General features: G+C 36.8%; 1 protein-coding gene across 4 annotated transcripts in view; it reads left to right on the forward strand.

Moving 5' to 3' along the window:
• The window catches only part of DOCK4 (dedicator of cytokinesis 4), a 253,261-nt gene that overhangs the window by 189,454 nt on the left and 45,044 nt on the right, over positions 1-18,763 (forward strand). For all 4 annotated transcript variants that reach the window (XM_021384917.1, XM_021384919.1, XM_021384918.1 and 1 more), the window contains 6 exons: positions 4,569-4,663; positions 11,698-11,773; positions 13,472-13,572; positions 14,182-14,240; positions 16,824-16,972; positions 18,524-18,609. In XM_021384917.1, the coding sequence (XP_021240592.1) occupies positions 4,569-4,663; positions 11,698-11,773; positions 13,472-13,572; positions 14,182-14,240; positions 16,824-16,972; positions 18,524-18,609 (566 nt within the window). The remainder of the gene's footprint in view (positions 1-4,568; positions 4,664-11,697; positions 11,774-13,471; positions 13,573-14,181; positions 14,241-16,823; positions 16,973-18,523; positions 18,610-18,763) is intronic.

The following is an 18,763-nucleotide window of genomic DNA, read 5'->3' on the forward strand; positions in this document are numbered from 1 at the left end:
TGTGCTCATGTACACACTGTGGGACTTCTAAAAGAATGAGTGCTGGAGCAGACAGATAGCTCTAAAACAAATATTTGAGTGGCTTCTGATGTAGGCAGAGGTGATGAAGGAAAGATCTGGGAAATGAGTTGGCCTTTGGATGGATATGTTTTCCTGGCAGAGACAGCTGTCAAACCCTCATCCTTGCAGGCACCTTGGCACTCTGCAAAACATCTCTAGAATGCTGTACAAAGACCTGATAAGAAGTAACTTGATGACTGCAGGGCAAACCAAGACATAGAGGATCAAGCAATTAGGTGGACTGTTGTCCCAAACTAAAATGCTAATATAGATTTATCGTGAGAAATGCGGTATGGAGTCTGACCTACTTTAAGGAAGATTTTACATGTATATAGATAAATGTAAAAGAAATTCAAAAATTGTTGTTGATTAAATGAATAAATAGTTTCTGGTCTTTCAGAAAGCAGTGCTTCTCACTGAATCACAGTTTCATAATTTCATCACACAGGAAACTGATTTGTGATATTATGGTATTATTTGAGTGTTAGAAGATAGTACCGGAGCTTATATACACTAGGTAGGAGTATTAAGACATGGTATTTATTTGCCTGGAGTATGTAAAAAGCGAAAATCCCCCTTTACTGTCTCTTAAGGTAAAAGGCACATGCAGCATTAATAATGCCTATATTTTATCACACAAATGTTAGCTTACTTACAGTGCCAGCAAAAACATTTTTAAATGTTAAAATCTGTTACTAAATCATTGTGTAGTGTTTAGCAAGTAGATTCAACTATGAAAGACAATAGTTTCTTGCAAAATGAACAGTTTGAACTATAGTTGCAAAATCACTTTACTAGAAATAGTACTTCATAGTTATGTCTTGTGGTGTTCTTTGATATATTTGGACCAGTAAGCAAAAATGAACAATTGCATCATGCAAAATCCCAGGCATTGTAAAGCTGATCAAAAGACTTCGTGGAACTGCTGTACGGAGAAGGGAGGTCCTTGAGTATCAGGGACTTGGCACTGAATATTGATAAGCAGGCCTGACACATGAAAGATACTAGTCCATTAATCTTGATCTGATAGTGATAGGGCGAGGGGGAATGGCCCTAAACTGAAAGATAGGAGATTTAAATTAGATGATAGAAGGAACTTCTTTAATCAGAGGGTGATGAGGCACTGGAATAGGTTGCCCTGAAAAACTGTGAATGCCCCATCCCTAGAGGTGTTCAAGGCTGGATGGAGCCCTTGGCAGCTTCATCCTAGTGGTTGGCAACCCTGCTTATGGTAGAGAGGTTGGAACTAGTTGATCCTTAAAGTTCCTTCCAACCTAAGCCATTCTATGGTTCCATGACTGGTAAAATATTAGGCTAGTCAACTCACATTTTATTGTTTGGCTATTTTAGTGCTTATAATGAATTCCTCGAGAAATGTAGTACCAAATATACACAAACTTAATAATGAGAGTCAGGTATAGATTAATTATGTTAATGGAAGTTTAATAGTTGTGTCTTGCAAATCTTGCTAAAGCTGTTTTTTTCTAAATATTATAGGAATTTTCTTTCCGTTATATTTTAGCCTTGAATTGTACTGCATTTTGTTTGTATATTTTTAACACATTTATTGTAACATAGAAAAATCTTCAATCTTGGGCTTTTCGAATACATATTTTATATCTAGTAAATCACATACCACTGAATTGATGACACAATTTTGGTTAATGCAAGAAAAAATTAGCCTAATGTTCCTGATTCAAAATGTAACACCAGTGTCTACATTTGCTTTGTTTTTGCGCTTCCTTGGAATAAAAAACTTATTCTGTTCTTAACCTGGTTGCCTAAAGAAATGAAGCATATGTGATCTTCCTTTCCATCTGTCATTCTTTCCAACTTTAAACAAGCCTATGAATTTCAGCAGGCTTTGGCATTGTCCTGTTGGGTCTCAAAGGAACTAAGTTTACACCTCTGCACATGTGGGGCTTTAAGTGATCCTTAAACCATTCAGTGGTGTTCCCCAGGGGTCGGTACTGGGGCCTGCCCTTTTTAATATCTTTATTGATGATGTGGATGAGGGGATTGAGTGCACCCACGGTATGTTTGCAGATGACACAAAGCTGGGAGGAAGAGTCTATCTGCCTGAGAGTAGGAAGGCCCTTCAGAGGGATATGGACAGGTTAGATTGCTGGACTGAGGCCAGTGGGTTGAAGTGCCAGGTCCTGCACTTTGGCCACAACAACCCCACATGATGCTACAGGCTTGGAGCAGAGTGGCTAGAAGACTGTGTTAAGGAAATGGACCTGGGGGTGTTGGCTGACACTTGGCTGAACATGAACCAGCTGTGTGCCCAGGTAGCCGAGAAGGCCAGTGATGGCTTGTATAAGAAATAGCGCAGTCAGCAGGAGCTGGGGGCCATTGTCCCCTTGTACTCAACTCTGGTGAGGCCACACCTCATGTACTGTGTTCAGTTTTGGGTCCCTCACTAGAAGAAAGACATCAAGACCCTGGAGCATGTGCAGGGTAGGGCAACAAAGCTGGTGAGGGGTCTGGAGCACAAGTCTTATGAGAAACAGCTGAGGGAACTGGGATTGTTTCGTCTGGAGAAGAGGAGGCTCAGGGGTGACTATCGCTCTCTACAACTGCCTGGAAGGAGGTTGTGGTGAGGAGGGCTTGGCCTCTTTTTCTGCATAACTAGGAATAGGACTAGAGGGAATGGCCTCGAATTGTGCCAGAGGAAGTTCAGGTTGGATATTAAAAAGAATTTCTTCTCCGAGCGAGTGTTGAGACACTGGAACAGGCTGCCCCTGGAAGTGGTTGAGTCACCATCCCTGGAGGTGTTCAAGAAATGTTTAGATGTAGCACTAAGGGACATGGTTTAGTGGGGAAATATTGGTGGTAGGTGAATGGTTGGACTGGATGATCTTAGAGGTCTTTTCCAACCTTGGTGATTCTATGATTCTTTGGTTTCCCAACAGCAACCATTTGGTCTCTTCAGGTCGGCAGCCATTCTGTAGCTCTGTAACAGCAGCAACGTGTATTGTGTCTGGACAGTAGACAGTGTGGAAGAATGGGGGAATTACTGTGAGGTGACAAACAGCAGCATTTGGGGCATTGCCATATTGTTGAGATTACGGCACAGAACTGCAGAAGTTACTGCACAGGGAATGGAGGTAAACCCTAAAGGAAAAAAAGGAGATGATGAAGTGTTGAAATTTAATAAGGTGGAAAACTATATTTAGGCAGCCTGGGATAAATCTGTTGCTTATGGAGCTACTTGTTTATTTATAAAGCTTGTCACCTGCATTCAAACACTGCATTATCTGCACTGAATCACATTTATACTCTCTAATACAGAGAAATTTTTGGCACCTAACTTGGAAAACAGGTTGTCTCTTTTATGTAATCTCTGGTGGGTGGGTGCTGGGATCTCAGCTGCCTTTCCCAGCGCCTGCATTCGTCCCCCTTTACAGTGATTTTCTAATGAAAGACATCTGTTATGTAATACTCATCTACACTTTGGTAAATGTACTTGAGGATATATTTTGGTGTTCAGAATTATTTGATACCCTCTGGTTGTGTCTTCATCGCATCCCTGTTTCAACCTCAGTCTCTCCAAGTGGCGTTAGCAGAATCAGTATGAAACATTTCAAGGTCAGGTACAACACCGGTTCTGTTAGGTGAATTATATCACTTGCCTCATTCTCCTCATGATATCAAAACTCTATTTTACTTACTAAAAAAATGTAGTCAATATTATACACAATTAAGATCAACCATTAGAAATATTACTCTATTTATAGTTTTATTTGTCAAAGGAAAATCTGAAAAACCTTGTTCTGAGAAGAATAGCTTAATTTAGTTGTTTATTAGTGAGTGAAATGACATAGGAGACAATAACAGTAAGCTTGTAAACAGTGCTTTCTAAATTTGAAGTAGCTCGCATACATTCAGTATTTTTATAGACTGAACAAAAGAGGCAGAGAGGTTAAGTGACCTTCATACAGACCAGCAGCTGCAGTAACAGTTTGGGGGTCTGGACACAGCTATTGACTTTATCAGTATTTCCAAACCCAATGATACAATTGTCCTTACATTTTCTCTTTCCCACCAAATAATGCCACTTTTAGAATAAGTATTGAATGTGATGAAAACCTGACATGATTAAGGAGGTATTCAGAATACTGTGGTGTTTGTAAAGTGCTTTTTTGATTTGCAAATTGTTCTTGGGATCACATTTGTGGAAGTGTATGGGTGGAAACCAAATGCATCTTTGACATTTATCATATGTATTGCTGTCAGTCAAGTAGCAGATTAAATTATTTTCCTCCTTTTAAGAAAAAATGAATCCAATCGCTAACTGAAGCTTTCGTGGGGAATCAAAAATGAAAAAAAAAATATTCTAGGGTTTATCTGTGTTGAAAATAAATGTTCAAGGTTTCAGGGTTATATCTCTATGCTGCTATTACTGTAATGATTTTTTTTTTTTTGTCTCTGACTGAAAGATTTCTAAAGCTCACTGCTCTTTTTAAAGCACCAAAGGCATAAGACTACTTCTTTTCTTTCCAAAGGATTTCCTGCTACAGATTTTCACTGTATTTCGGATACTAATACGACCGGAGATGTTTCCCAAAGACTGGACAGTGATGCGTTTGGTTGCGAACAAGTAAGACATTATTTTAAAGTGTGTGAAGATAACGCTGTAAATGAATACAGTAAGATTAATAAAATAAGCAAAATATAGTTGATAATGCTGGCTGCAATTTTTCATTTCTGAATTTAAGATTTGGTTTAAGTTTTTATATCACTACACTTATTTTACATAACAAATTCATAATAATCATATACTCTGTACCTGTTTCTCTTCTGAATTTCAGTAAGCACACATAATTGGAAACTCAGAAATGCTTTTACAGATTGAAGATGCTAAGCATCAACAGCTTTGTTTTCCACATAGCAAATGACAAATCTGGACAGAAGTTCATTTCAAGTCTGATTGCTGAAATGCTGAGTTAGTAGATATCTGTTTGCTCTCCAGAATGAATTGTCTGCTATAATATCATTAACAATGTTTCTGCATATTTAGAGTTTGTCAGAAAAATCATGGATTGAAAATCACAAATCAGGAAGTAAAGTACAGCACAGGGAACAGTAGCTTGGAGCTCTAAGAATTCCCTAGTGATAGTTAGAGATACTACCTGCCTTAGAGCCATTCTTTCTTTGCTCTGGCATTATTTTTACAGAAGCAGGTTCCAAGCATTTCTGAGAAGTCATTACAGTCGGTCTAAAAACTCTTGAATTTTATTTCATCTGTGTCACCAGCTATCCTTTTGTGTAGGCTTAAATTGTGATCAGATAAGCCAGCTGACCAGTCAACAGGATTATCTAACCATTAGAGTCAGCAGAAGAGGGGGTTGTATTGAGCAGACAGAGGAATCCAGACTTTAGGATTTACATGAACAACAATGCCTGTTGAAATGGTTTTTAGTCTCCATTGCACCTACCAGCACCTAGAGGAATTTGAATTCATAGCACTATACAAACAACTAGTAACAATCTAATAGTTGCAGTTAAATTTGGCAAAATTATGATCCTGATGAATGTTGTGTGTGTGCGCAGTCATAAAAACATCACAGTACTTGTTCCAACTTTATTATGACTTGATAAAATAACATTTTTTGCTCATTTTTATTAAATAATTCAGTAATACTAAACTTACCAAATTTGAATTCCAGTGAAAAATGTTAATAATCAGAGAATGGATATGATGCATCCGGTGATCATGCTTAAGACATAAATTGAGATATACAGGAAGGAGGGAAAAAAATAGGTCTTCTTAGACTAAGCATATAGTATAAGTACATATTCCAGAAACAGCTGGCTTGGCAGATGGCTTTGCAACAGCTGACATGTACAAAACTAAGATTTAGGAATGACCTTGACGCGTGTTTCTTGGACTGGTGGTGTTCAGATATACTAAAGATGTTGTTGTCAAGTTCTGCAAAAGAATGTGCTTGCATTTGTATTTTGGTTAGCATCAAACCTCTTCTATTAATCCCTGTCAGTTAGTTTTGACCATCTCTGATCAAACTGTGACTCAAACTATGCAGTTCTGTCAGGCACAGAAGACAGACGGAATTTGACAAACAGACCCCATTAATGTGCAATTGCATAAACCTTACCTACAGCAAATGTTGTGTAAGCACATCTTTACCAATTCAGCATTTAATAATTTTCTTTTTTAGGTATATGCTCCTTTATGGAGGAAATTATGCTTTGTGTTGTGGAAGAGAGAGTTGGTCAGGTCTTTGGAGTATTAAAAAGTGTGTGTGTGCAAACTGAAGAATCGTCATTGCCATTTTTCATATCACTGGCTTAATTTCTGTTTCTTTTTGAGACAGCAGTAGAGAAAATCCACCTCAGTTCTTAGCTGTAGGACACCAGTTTTTCAGGTCTAGTTTTTCTGAATGGGAATGCCTTCCTTTCACTTGTTTCCCCACTGCCATTTTGGAGGCTGCCTTCCTTCAACTTCCCCGAGGAGTTCAAAGGCGAAGAGCTATAAAAGTGAGAGCTTTGCTGAGATTTTTCCAGCCCAAAGTCTTTTAGTGGAAAGGGAAGATCCCAGAGGCAGGATGAGAGGTTGTGGCACTGCCTGCAGCAAGGACAGAAGCGCACTTGAGCTGTTCTTGTCTAACTTCGCTTGCAGAGCCAGAACACTTCCAGTGATCTGAGCCACTTTGTGATTGAATGCAAAACTTCTTGAACTTCATGTCTATGAGGAAAAGGAGTAGCTCATCCTTTTAGGATCATAATCAAGCAATTCATTAAAATTCTGGATGTTTTCTAACTCCTTCTTCCCAGGAATAAAGTTGCTGTCATGCTTCCTGTGTCAGACAGCCGCCTTCTCAGCTGCCTGGGCTCCAGCCCGAGAAGCAGGCACCAATCTGAAGGCAGTGTGCATCCTGGGAGCTTCCCCCATCACTGCAGTTGTATCACTGGCAGCACTGGCTTTTCTCCCCACTCCCCAGAGTCATATAAAAATTCAGTCTGTCTGGTATTTACACGAAGAGAGATTTAGCCTGTCTGAGCCTAGGAAAGAAATGAGTCTTAGGAAGGATATAATTGGGTAATAAGCTTTTCCTGAGGGGGGGGAAAGAATTTTCATTTGGTCTCTTATTTATATATGCAGAACTTCATTTACCTGAAAGATTTTTAGATTTAAATGCCATCAGAGTCTTTCAATATATAATAATTCTATATAAAAATATTGCTGCTCTCTTGCTTTGAGAATTTTTTATTTCTTGTTTCAGTATTTTCATTAATTATGTAGCATCTGATACTTGGATGCTGTCTGAGATAACACAGAAGAGAGAGTACTGTGAGGTCAAGAAGACAAATTTGGATCTATCCAGAAATTAGGATACTTTGTGATGATGCACCACACATGGTCTGTGATTCTGAATGTCTGAATACCCATAATGAAAAAAACATTAACGACTAGCACTGGAAAATCATGTGACTTCTGGAATTTGAGAAACAAAGTAACATTTAAAAAGGCAGACATAGCACTAAATCAGACAAATGCTTTGAGTCATGTTCTGTGGGGGAAGGAGAAATACACGCAACGAATCTTTAATGTTTATTAGCCTCTACTAGTTGAGCAATGAGACAGAAATTAACTGTTTAAAACGCATAACCATGCACCATCTCTGTTGAGCTAATCAGGATGCATTCAGCAAAGCAAAATGATTATTTATGGTTATCTAATACTTGTAAAAGGGATCTTTGTGCTGAGTGACTAATTGTTTTTAATACATTTTAAAGAAAATCTTCATTTTCTTCATCTTCATTTGTTCTTCATTTTGTTCATTATGGGGTAGAGCTACTTTCTACATTGTCTAGGCAGTAAGCTAGGCTGGACTAAAATTGAAGCTCTTGTATAACACCTTCATTATGTCTCTCTCCACTGGACATAACGGTATAGTGGTCTCTCCCTTAGTTTTCCCTTAGTATAGGAGAAGAATCACTTGTCAAATGCTTTAGTTGCCTGGCATCTTTTGAGAGCATTGAACAGACTCAGCTAAACTCCAGATATGCCATATTTCATTAATAATTGAGAAGGCTAGCAGAAAGGAAAGTGAGGTTCCTATGACTTGATGAGTAAGTTTGATATTTGTAACATACTACGCCTACATATTGTGTAACAAGGAATTAATTTTTCATTTCCCTTGCTATGCAAGATTTCGTATTAAAGATTTTTATATGATTAACTAATATATATACTTAGAACATTTTGCTGAGTAGTAGAGATACTAGATCACCCAATTCTCAATTCAAATTCTATGAGCATACCAGATGAATGTATGAATATGATTATAGAAAAATCATTGATCTGTAGAATAAGATTTACTGTAATTATTGTTTATAATAAAATTACAAATGTATCTGCTGACAGTTGGGCATATTGACTTTAAATAGAAAGTGCTTTTGGTTATCTAATTCAATGACAACTGGAAGACATTACTATTATTATTTAAAAATATTCAAACAGAAAGCACAATAAAGGAAGACAACAAATTAGCATTAGTTTCATCATTATGGCTGCTTTGAAGAATCCTATTAGCTCCCATGGTGTGGGAGTCTGAGACTCCTACACTGAACAAAAATTCTTGCTTTAATGTAATACTAAGTGTTGCTAACAGCATTCATGGTTGTATGTAATACAAAATATTGCTTACAAATGAACCTGTAAAAAATGCTTCTGCACCATTCAGTCTGTCAGAGAGTATATATGCACCTAGGCGTACATGTATGAGTAAATTTATATAGATACAATTGAAGGTGTACACATATATGTGAATCTATGTTTATATTGTTTGTTTATGAAATATGAAAGACAGTTTCTTCTTTTTGAACATCTCTGTGCTTTGAAAGATTTTATTCTGCAACAGCAAAGGATAAAATGAGAAGCCTATGTTCTATATTTGCTCCATACCAGAATGGAAAAAGAAACCTTATGTTTTCTACAATTAGCTGGCCAAGCAAATGCAAGTTGTCAGAGCACAGTCCAAACAGCAAACCAGTTCTTGAACTTATAGGGACTGCTGTGGACTACTGAAAAATCTTACTGTAGAAATAATTCGATGGAGAAGTCACTCTGTCAGAAGTGCCCTGAGCAGACCTTGGGTTAGCATTCTGTGCATGAGCCCTGAATAGTGTAATAGCTGTAAGCAGATGTGTTCTCGTGTAAAACGGTGGTTCTGAACAAATTTGTGTCAAGAAGAAAGGAAAGTTTGTCACAAGCTCAGTGCTTTCTAGTTTGATACTCAATTAGATTTTAAATAAATGTGTGTTATTTTGAAATTGTTGTCTGGGGAGCAACTTGGAATGTGAATATTGTACTGGATCAGTCAGCTGTCCATCTGTCCTTTTTTTGTAGGAAGAGAGAGGAACCATATGCTTAGCAATGTTTTCTGTCCTTCCTGATTTTAGTAGCTTGAGTGGATTCCGTTTGTGGGTCAGAAACAATGCCATCATCTTTCTGTGTTTTTTGTTTCTTTACTACACACACGCTCTCACTCTCGCTCTACAGACCTACATTTTATCAGCTAATCCATATGCTATCTCTGGTTTATCAAATAAATCAAAGTGGAGCTATGTTGCCTATAGCAACAAACACTTGCATTGCAGTTATTCTGCTATCTCAGGAAAATTCTGAAAAAGTCTCCTAAAATTTTCAGTTAAAATTTCTACTCTAATTATTTTTCTTATGAATTTAAGTAGATCTTTCTCTTTAGTCTCACCCGCCTTGTGAATGTGGCAAGAAAGGATAGAAATATGTAATGTAAACTTGGCAATGTGATTGTATTTCTGGGGATATTTTGTTATTTTCTCGTGTATACCATTTTTCAGAGATTAATTTGCACTGTAGGTTGAAATTGTATGTAGCAATAATTCTGATGAACTGACCTTTTTACCAGAACATCTTTTTGAAATACACATTTTCATTTTATGAAACATATGGGCTGTAAATTAAATAACAATAACAAGATTGAGACGATTGTTTTTCTTACCACGCATTCATTCTTAGCTTTGATTATGTTAGCATTTTGCTAACGTTTCACTTTGTCTTCCATGCTGCAACAGGAAGTGGTGTACTTTATAACTTCCTCTTGCTAAAAGAGTGGGATAAACGGTACAAATGAGTGCTAAATGTGGAAGGCTACTTGGGTAGAAAAGCTAAGATACAATGTAATTGCTGAAAGAGTAGTATGTATGAAGATTACCTTTGAGCAATGTGACTAGAACTAAGGAAATATGAGAATTAAGCACTGGTCTAAAAACAGTCTGAGGCTTAATTTTTTGAGGTGTTCAGGCACATAAAACCAGAATGTAAAGCATGACAGAAACAGTCATTTTAAAAGTTGAGAAATGGAAGTGAATGTTTGAGCTAGCGATAACCTAAATGATGTATAGCCATTGTAAACTTGAAATCTGTCAAAAATGCCAGAAGAAAAATATGATTTATCTCCTGCATGGGTTGGTTAATGTATAATTCCTCACTGTTGTGAAGCTGAAAATATTATACCCTTAATTATACATATATTGTTGTTATTGCATCTAATAAAACACATTTAGTCTTAAATTCATTGCAAAAAGTGAAAAATGAAGTACAAAGTGTGGAAAGAGAAACAAATTTTAGCATTGCAACATGATACAGGTTGATAAATATTTAAAGAATTTCTGAACGTATTAACATTCAGTAGATGGCAATTACATGAAATGTGCAGATGTAATCTTTTCTGCAAAAGGTCTTTAAACCGTTGACTATTGTGAGATACATGAGTGAGACAGTGAAAAGATCATTCAGTGTTTATCTTTTTTGCTCTCCTGTAAGCATCCACTGCTGATTGCTTTCAGAAAGATTGGTTTATATGGATTTTTGATTTTACCAAACATGTTAATAGTCACAAGTGAAGCAGGTCAGCTTAAAGGTTCACTTATTGAAATCGAATGTAATAATTCTGTGGATTCCCAAACATGCGTTTTGGCAAATCCTGTTTGCTTGCTACAGTAAAGAAGATTGTCATTGGCATCTGGTGACGGCTACCAGGAGAAGGTTTTGATTGCCCATATTTATCCAAGGGTAGTATAAATCAGGGAAATGTCAGTGTATGACAATGTGCAGCTATTTGCAACAGTCAGAAAAGAGATCTTTCTTGCTGAGTTCATGCAGTTTTGCATTTATCTACAGTCTTTAAAAAGACTTTCTCCATAGGGCAGTCACTGTTGTGCATATGATAATTACTAGATATTTTATACTGAGAATCTCTATTGTATTAATATCTATGTATTTTCAGGACCAAGAAAGTTGAAATCAAATTGCCCAGCTGTTTATATCAGTGTATATATTAATAGTAAATGTGATATCAGCATTATTTGCATAAGAAAATGTATGATTTGTCTTTCTGATAAGTCATACTGTTCTGTATAGAACACTGAATCTTTCTTTTGATGTGCTGATTTTCTGTCAACAAATGCTGTTAGCAGTCAGGTATTTGTATGTTTTTAAAATGCAGTGTTTAACGTCACTGTGTATGGTACATCAATTTTTTCACTGAAAAAAATTCTGGTTCTAAGTATTACTTATGAATTTCCACTTAATGAAAACTACTCTCTTTTTTATTCTTTTCTTTCCAGTGTGATCATCACTACGGTCTTGTACCTTTCGGATGCGCTTCGTAAAAACTTCTTAAATGAAAACTTTGATTACAAGGTAGAGTAAATATCTCTAACATAAGATAGATGCAATAACTGCTACATCATCCTGCGGCCTGGTTGTTATTAGATGCTCCAGCATCTGGACACCTATAACTTTTACTACATCAGCAACTCCAGATGTTCAGAAATGAAGTGTTCTCTTAAATACCAGATTGGTCCAAAAATTAGGAGTGTCGTGTTTGTTTTGTTTTTAATTTCTGTTTATTTTGTTATTTCAGTCTCTATAGTAGACTACTTATACAGTTTTTAATCAATTTTTTTTAATTAAAAAAACTAGTTTTCCGTATTACTTTGTTATTTAAGTTATCTCAGAAAGAAAAATTAATACAATTTTTGACTCAATGCAGATTTATCAAAAAATGAGTTTTCATTTCTGTGATTTATCTCAGGACCAATTAGCTTGCTGCATAATTAAAATTAGAAAATTATAACAATCCATGACGAGTATAGTTCAAGATGCTTGCTTGTTAGTGAGCATCTCATGGAGTGAAATAATATAACACATATGATAAACCATGAATTACAAAATTATGTTTTTGGGATTCAGAGGATGAGACTTCACATGACTCTTAAGTGACCCATTCCTATGGAAACCAGAGTTATTATTCTGCCCAACCAAGAGGCATTAATCTAATTGCTTCATCATAAAAACTGCAGATTTTTTCATCCCTAAGAAATATGTAAAGGTGGGCTATAAGAAGGAAGGGGAGATTTAGACTGGATATATGGAAGGAGTTTTTTACAATAAGGGTGATGAGGCACTGGAACAGGTTGCCCAGAGATGATGTGGGAGCCTCAACCCTGGAGACATTCAAGGTCAGGCTGGAGGGGGCTCTGAGCAACCTGATCTTGCTGTAGGTGTCCCATTCATTGGGACAGGGAGTTGGACTAGATGACCTTTAAAGGTCCCTTCCAACTCAAATGATTGAATGAATTCCATTCTGTGATTCTATAAGACAGAGAACTCCTGTTGACTTCAAGCACAGTTGCAGATTCTTCTCTGAAAATACAAACTCCTGTAGGATAGATTGGTGATAATGCGGATTTATCTACTGGGCATAACTAGAAATGAGAAAGCCTGTCCTTTATGAAGTTCTGCAAGCTCTGAGGCTAAAGCTTATAAAAAAATATTACCTGCAGACAGCATCTGTGTTCCCTAAACATGTTTAGCAATGTTACTACTGTACTGTAGAACTGCAGCGTTAATCTATGTGGAAGTTTCAATATCTGGTTCTAAAGGCATGTGCACAAATATTTGTATATTTACAGTATGAGAACAAGGCCTGGCTTTGGCTTTGTCCAGTGTGGCCTGCAGCTGTTTTCTGATGAGACTGGCAAATGAAGTTATAAAGGAGAACAGGCCAGAAAATGACAGTTCTGTCATGTGATAGCTTTTTAATTGTCCAGACTTAGAAAGTAAAGTTGTCTGGCTCACAGATGTGAAAAATGAACATAAAAATCTGCAGCTCTGAAACTTTTGCATTTAAGAGATGTAAAATATGTAAAATAGATTTATTTCTGCTGAGTGTTTTGGTGCTGATGAAAAGTACACTTGTGTGCAATGAAATTTAGTCAAAAACAGTTTGAGTGATTTATTATTCAAGTGATGTCATTTGAAAATTTGCAACTTGGGTGGTCATAAAATGGTAATACTGAGAAAATGAAATAACCAAATGCCATCTGCTTATTGTAGATATGGGATTCCTACTTTTTTCTTGCTGTAATTTTTATAAACCAGTTATGTCTTCAACTGGAGATGTTCACACCTTCCAAGAAAAAAAAGGTTTTAGAAAAGTAAGTATTGCTTTCAAAGTCTAGAAAATTGTAATAGATCAAATGCTTCTCAAAATGTAAGATGTTGGAGGTTGCAAAAAGGCCTACCAAAAAAACACGGTAACAATATTCCTGAATGATGGTTAGTTCTTACTCTTTGTATTGATCATCTGAGATAGAAGTGCCTAAATTAATTCAGATATGGGAGCAAAATATCCATGTTGTAGAAGTGCCAAAACTATTTTCCAGTTCATGTATTAGTTAATTCAGACTCATTCAGGTATTTCTGCCGGTTGTTTCTTTAAGCCAGAGCAAAACTATTTGTTCTGAGTGAGCTACAGTGTAGTGTTGCAAAAGACAGATACTACTTCATAGTTACATTGCTGATGTACAGGTTTGAGAAATAACGAGTACTTTTGACAATATTGTGAATGCACCGGATTTTAGAAATATAGTTTTAGCTGGATACAATGGGAGGAGCAAGAACTTGGAAGAAATCATCACTTCTGAAGTATTTTGTTATGAGCTACAAATGAGACATTTCATTTAACTATGTCGCAGAATGCTATAGGAACTTGATTTTCTTAAATGATCTTTCACTGTTTTGCTTTATTTTTTAATATGTTCTAGATATGGTGACATGCGGGTAACAATGGGATGTGAAATCTTCAGCATGTGGCAGAATTTAGGTAAGGAGTTAAAAGACATTTTCAGTAGCTCAACAAATGAAAAGCAAATACTTTTACTTCAATTATTTAATACAATTACCAGTAGTAGAGGAGTTGGGATGGTCCTCCTGTGCTCAGCTCTGGTGAGTGCACCTCAAGTGCTGTGTTCAGTTTTGGGCCCCTTACAACCGAGGAAGACATCAAGGCTCTGCAGCATGTTCAGAGAAGGGCAACAAAGCTGGTGAGGGGTCTGGAGCACAAGTTTTATGAGGAGTAGCTGAGGGAACTGAGATTGTTCAGTCTGGAGAAGAGGAGGCTCAGAGGTGACCTTATCGCTCTCTACAACTACTATAAAGGAGGTTGTGGTGAGGTGGGAATCAGCCTCTTTTTCCACATAACTAGGGATAGGGATAGAGGGAAGAGCTGCAAATTCCGCCAGCAGAGGTTCAGATTTGATATTAGGAAGAATTTATTCTCCAAAAGAGTGGTTAGGCATTGGAACAGGTTGCCCAGGGAAGTGATGGAGTCATCGTCCTCAGAGGTGTTTAAGGAAAGGTCAGATGTAGTACTAAGGGACCATGGTTTAGTGGGGAAATATTGGCAGTAGGCGGATGGTTGGACTGGATGATCTTAGAGGTCTTTTCCAACCTTTACGATTCTATGATTATATGAAGCCTTGTTTCAAGTATCAGAAAACCCTAGTCATTTGTAGCTAAACCCAACATTGGAAGCATTGATACAGTATTGGACCTATCCCTATTTCTTCAGAGAGAACTAAAAGAAACCTGTCAAAGAAAATTCGAAGATAAAGTACTGCTCATTTTGGGCAGAATTTTTATGCCTGGAAATATAATTATGCTCACAATTTTAGTTCTGTTGCCAAACAGTTTAAGGAACAGGCATATATCTTAATTCTGAAACTCTCTTGAGATGCTGGATTTGCATCAAATCTTCCCCAAAGTCCTAGCTGCAATAAACTATAAAGGCATAAACAAATCAGCAACTGATACATAAATGACACGTTGGACAACAAGATAAAATTATATTCTTGGATATAAACTTTGAAACATTTTTATATTTATAAGCACTAACTGTGAAAATTGCTTTAAAGTGTAAGCCTCAGGGAAATGCAATTAAATGTTGTTTGGGAAGAGTATCAAAAACCGATTAGAAGCTTTGAATACCATGCTCGTCTTGTTTACATTTCAATTATTCATTAGTTTCATTCATTAAAGGGCTTGTGAAAGATATGAAGGTCATTGGTGGTTACTGAGATCTATCATCTCATTTCTATAGATCTTTTCCCTGACAAGATATGTAATCGTAATAGAACTAGACTTTCTGATCAGCCTGTACTAGGAAGAGAAGTATTGAAAATGAGATATATTTGCTCATATTTGATTACTCTTGACTATTCACTCTAAGGCATCTGTACTGTATTGAATATATGATAGATACTTGTAAGTTGGTACATCAAGAACCCACTCCCGGAGCCATGTGTGGATAAAATCTCAATGTGCATCATTTCCTTCCTCACACTGTTATCTACCAAACAGAAACCTGGCAATTTCTATATTAGGCAACGAGGGAATCATGATGTCTTTCAGAAGGGGGCAAGGAGTGTTGCGTACACCATGATGTTCATCTGATAATGTGTTTAGTTAAATCATACAGGCAGGATATTTCATATAAGTGCTGCTACAGTAGTCAGCATTGCACAGTTCTTTTGGCCATAAGATTCATCATAAGCTTTGGTCCTTGTGTGGTCACCCTGATTTCATATGGGTATGCATCCCAGGATTATTCCAGCAGACAGAACTGTAGTTTTCCTTTGCATAATACCATATAGTGTCAGGCTGGTTGACTGGCCACTGGAATACCCCAAGATAGGCTGCAATGGAAATGAATTCCTAGCTAGTACAGTTACTGTAGTGTGATTGATAATTCTCCTTTTCTGAAGATCAGGTCTTAAGCCAGGAGAAATGAAACTAAATGGTCAGTTCTTAGTGTATGCCATTCCTAGTTTTCCTGACAAGAACTTAGTTTTGCAGTCTCTGCTGAATTAATGGAAGGTGTTTTAACACTGATTTTTAAAGGAGTTGTTCTGGGAACAGCTGAGTCACCTTTTCCCTTTGCCGCAGTCACAACATATACTTCCATTTCTTGACTCACTAACTAACTAAAGATAGGTAAAATCAAAGTACTTCTCTCATTCTGATGAGCATATAATATCAAATAGTTAACCATTTTATAAACATAGAAATGTGGAGCACAGAAACCAAACCATTCCTGGGAAAAAAAGTGAAATGCCAAGAGTTCTTTGTCATTGTTCTCCTCCTGGAAGCCTGACGTGGTATAACAGTAACACACTATCACATTTGACCTCAGTATTGCATAATAAAATCTGGCTAGCCTTGCATTCTTCTGTTGTCTGGAGCTTTTCTCTTCACTTTTTGCATTTAAGAAGTAGCCCCTGCTGTGATGAACACTAGGTAAAAATCTAAAGATATTTGGAGTTCTATTTTTTAATTCTTTAGATAATTTTTTTATTGCTTGATAGCTCATATTCCACATCATTAAAATTCATGTTCACTTTCATTTTAGGGGAACACAAGCTTCACTTCATTCCAGCATTGATTGGCCCCTTCCTAGAAGTGACCTTGATCCCACAGCCAGACCTGAGGAATGTAATGATTCCTATTTTCCATGACATGATGGACTGGGAGCAAAGGCGAAGTGGCAACTTTAAGCAGGTATGAAACTGTTTATAAAAGAGGACTGAAATCCAAGCACCTCTGAGGGAGCTGGTCCAAATCACTGGTGGTTGAGTCTAGTGAGGATGGCCATAGTGTTGTTACATCTGTTGGAGAGGGATTACCAGGATTTGTTCCCTTTTGATTGTGTGCATGGTTAGTAAGATTCTGCAACGAATTAAATTCTGCCTTCCTGTTAGTGATGTAAGAGGAAGGATAAAATCTATGGCTTGCCAAAGTGAAGAATAACACTTGTCTTCAACAAGGCTGATTTTGTTGTGGTTTTTGTCTCTAATTTACAGTAGCAGATAAGATTCAAGTAGCTTCCTTTTGGGTTAGTATGAAAAAAGATCAGATGGTCTTTGAGGAATGTTACTCTGTAAGGATCCAAGTATTCTTGCTGCTCGAACACCTTTTTAACGGGCTAGGAAGGAACGACCAAGTGTGCCATATGCTCCTACAGCTCCCACTCACTTCTTTCAGACTGCCTCAAACCATTTCTCAGTGCCCTCCTTCACGCTGCATCAAATGAAGGAAAGCAGAAGTATTTGAATTAATCTCAAGCAATCATAATGCTTAGGGTGAGAGCTTTATCAGAAACACAAAGCTATTAAGAATGGAGGAGTGCATGTGATGTAAGCAGGTAGCTTTTCACTATCAATATATAAGCTTATCATTAACATAACCATTGAAATGTTATCAAAGAGTGAGAATGAAAAAATCCACTTGTTCTACCTCTTTGTTTTCAGCTTGGGTTTAAATATAAGTTCTGATAGATTTATTATCCAATAAAATATCTTGACAGCAGCTTGGTTTCTCCCTTAGATTTGTAGTTGCTAATATATTACAGCTAAAAATGAGATTTGAAATATTAGCCTGCATTGTAGCTTCATCTCTCTCTCAGTTTTTACAATCACTGTGTTTAAAAATATGTATTGAAGTAATTAACCACCTGAGATGTTCTTTAAGTTTCTTTGATAGCTAATGCATAAAACCAGCAAACTGAATTTCTGGCCAATACACTAGCAGGTAAGAAAGGTTGGGAAAGTAAGTCTGAGCCTCCAAATGTTCTGAACCATGCAGACATTTATAAAAATTAGTCTACAGAGAGTGTGATACAGGTTAGAAATGATGAAATTTTTATTGAAGTCTAAGAAAATGGCTTGTGCTTACAACCCACAGTGAGAATTCAGGCAATTTATTTGGGCTGTGTGCTTTTTGTCTGACTCCATAAATAGATAGCTGCCTTAGCAGCAGCAAATGCTACTCAGCCTGTAGTTTTAAAGTCACGTTGCTCAATTTAAATTAGCTCCCTCCCTCCAGGAAAAAAAAATCACCAAAAAAAAAAAAAAAAAAAAGAAAGAAAGAAAAACCCACAAACCTTGGGAATAAGAGCTTCAAAGAGATGAAGTGACTTATCAGATTTTCATGATTGACCAGTAGTTCTAAAATATACATTTAGCAAAGCCCCATACATTAAAAAATTAGCCTACTGTTAAAATTATCATTAAAGGGAAGAGAAGCTGTTTACACCACACTTATATGTTGCAGGTGGAAGCAAAATTGATTGACAAACTGGACAGCCTAATGTCGGAAGGTAAAGGTGACGAAACGTACCGAGAGCTCTTCAACAGTATGTGAGTAATGTGTTTATTTTACACTACTTCATTCAGTTCTGTTAGCTGTATCAGATGCTAATATCAGTGTAGGAAAGTAATGCTTAGATTAGTTGGGAATCTTTTTTTCTTTTTTTTCTGAAAATATGAGGAATAAAAACATTTTATAGTGGTG

This window comes from Numida meleagris, chromosome 1 (assembly GCF_002078875.1).
Source record: "Numida meleagris isolate 19003 breed g44 Domestic line chromosome 1, NumMel1.0, whole genome shotgun sequence".
Taxonomy (NCBI): domain Eukaryota; kingdom Metazoa; phylum Chordata; class Aves; order Galliformes; family Numididae; genus Numida; species Numida meleagris.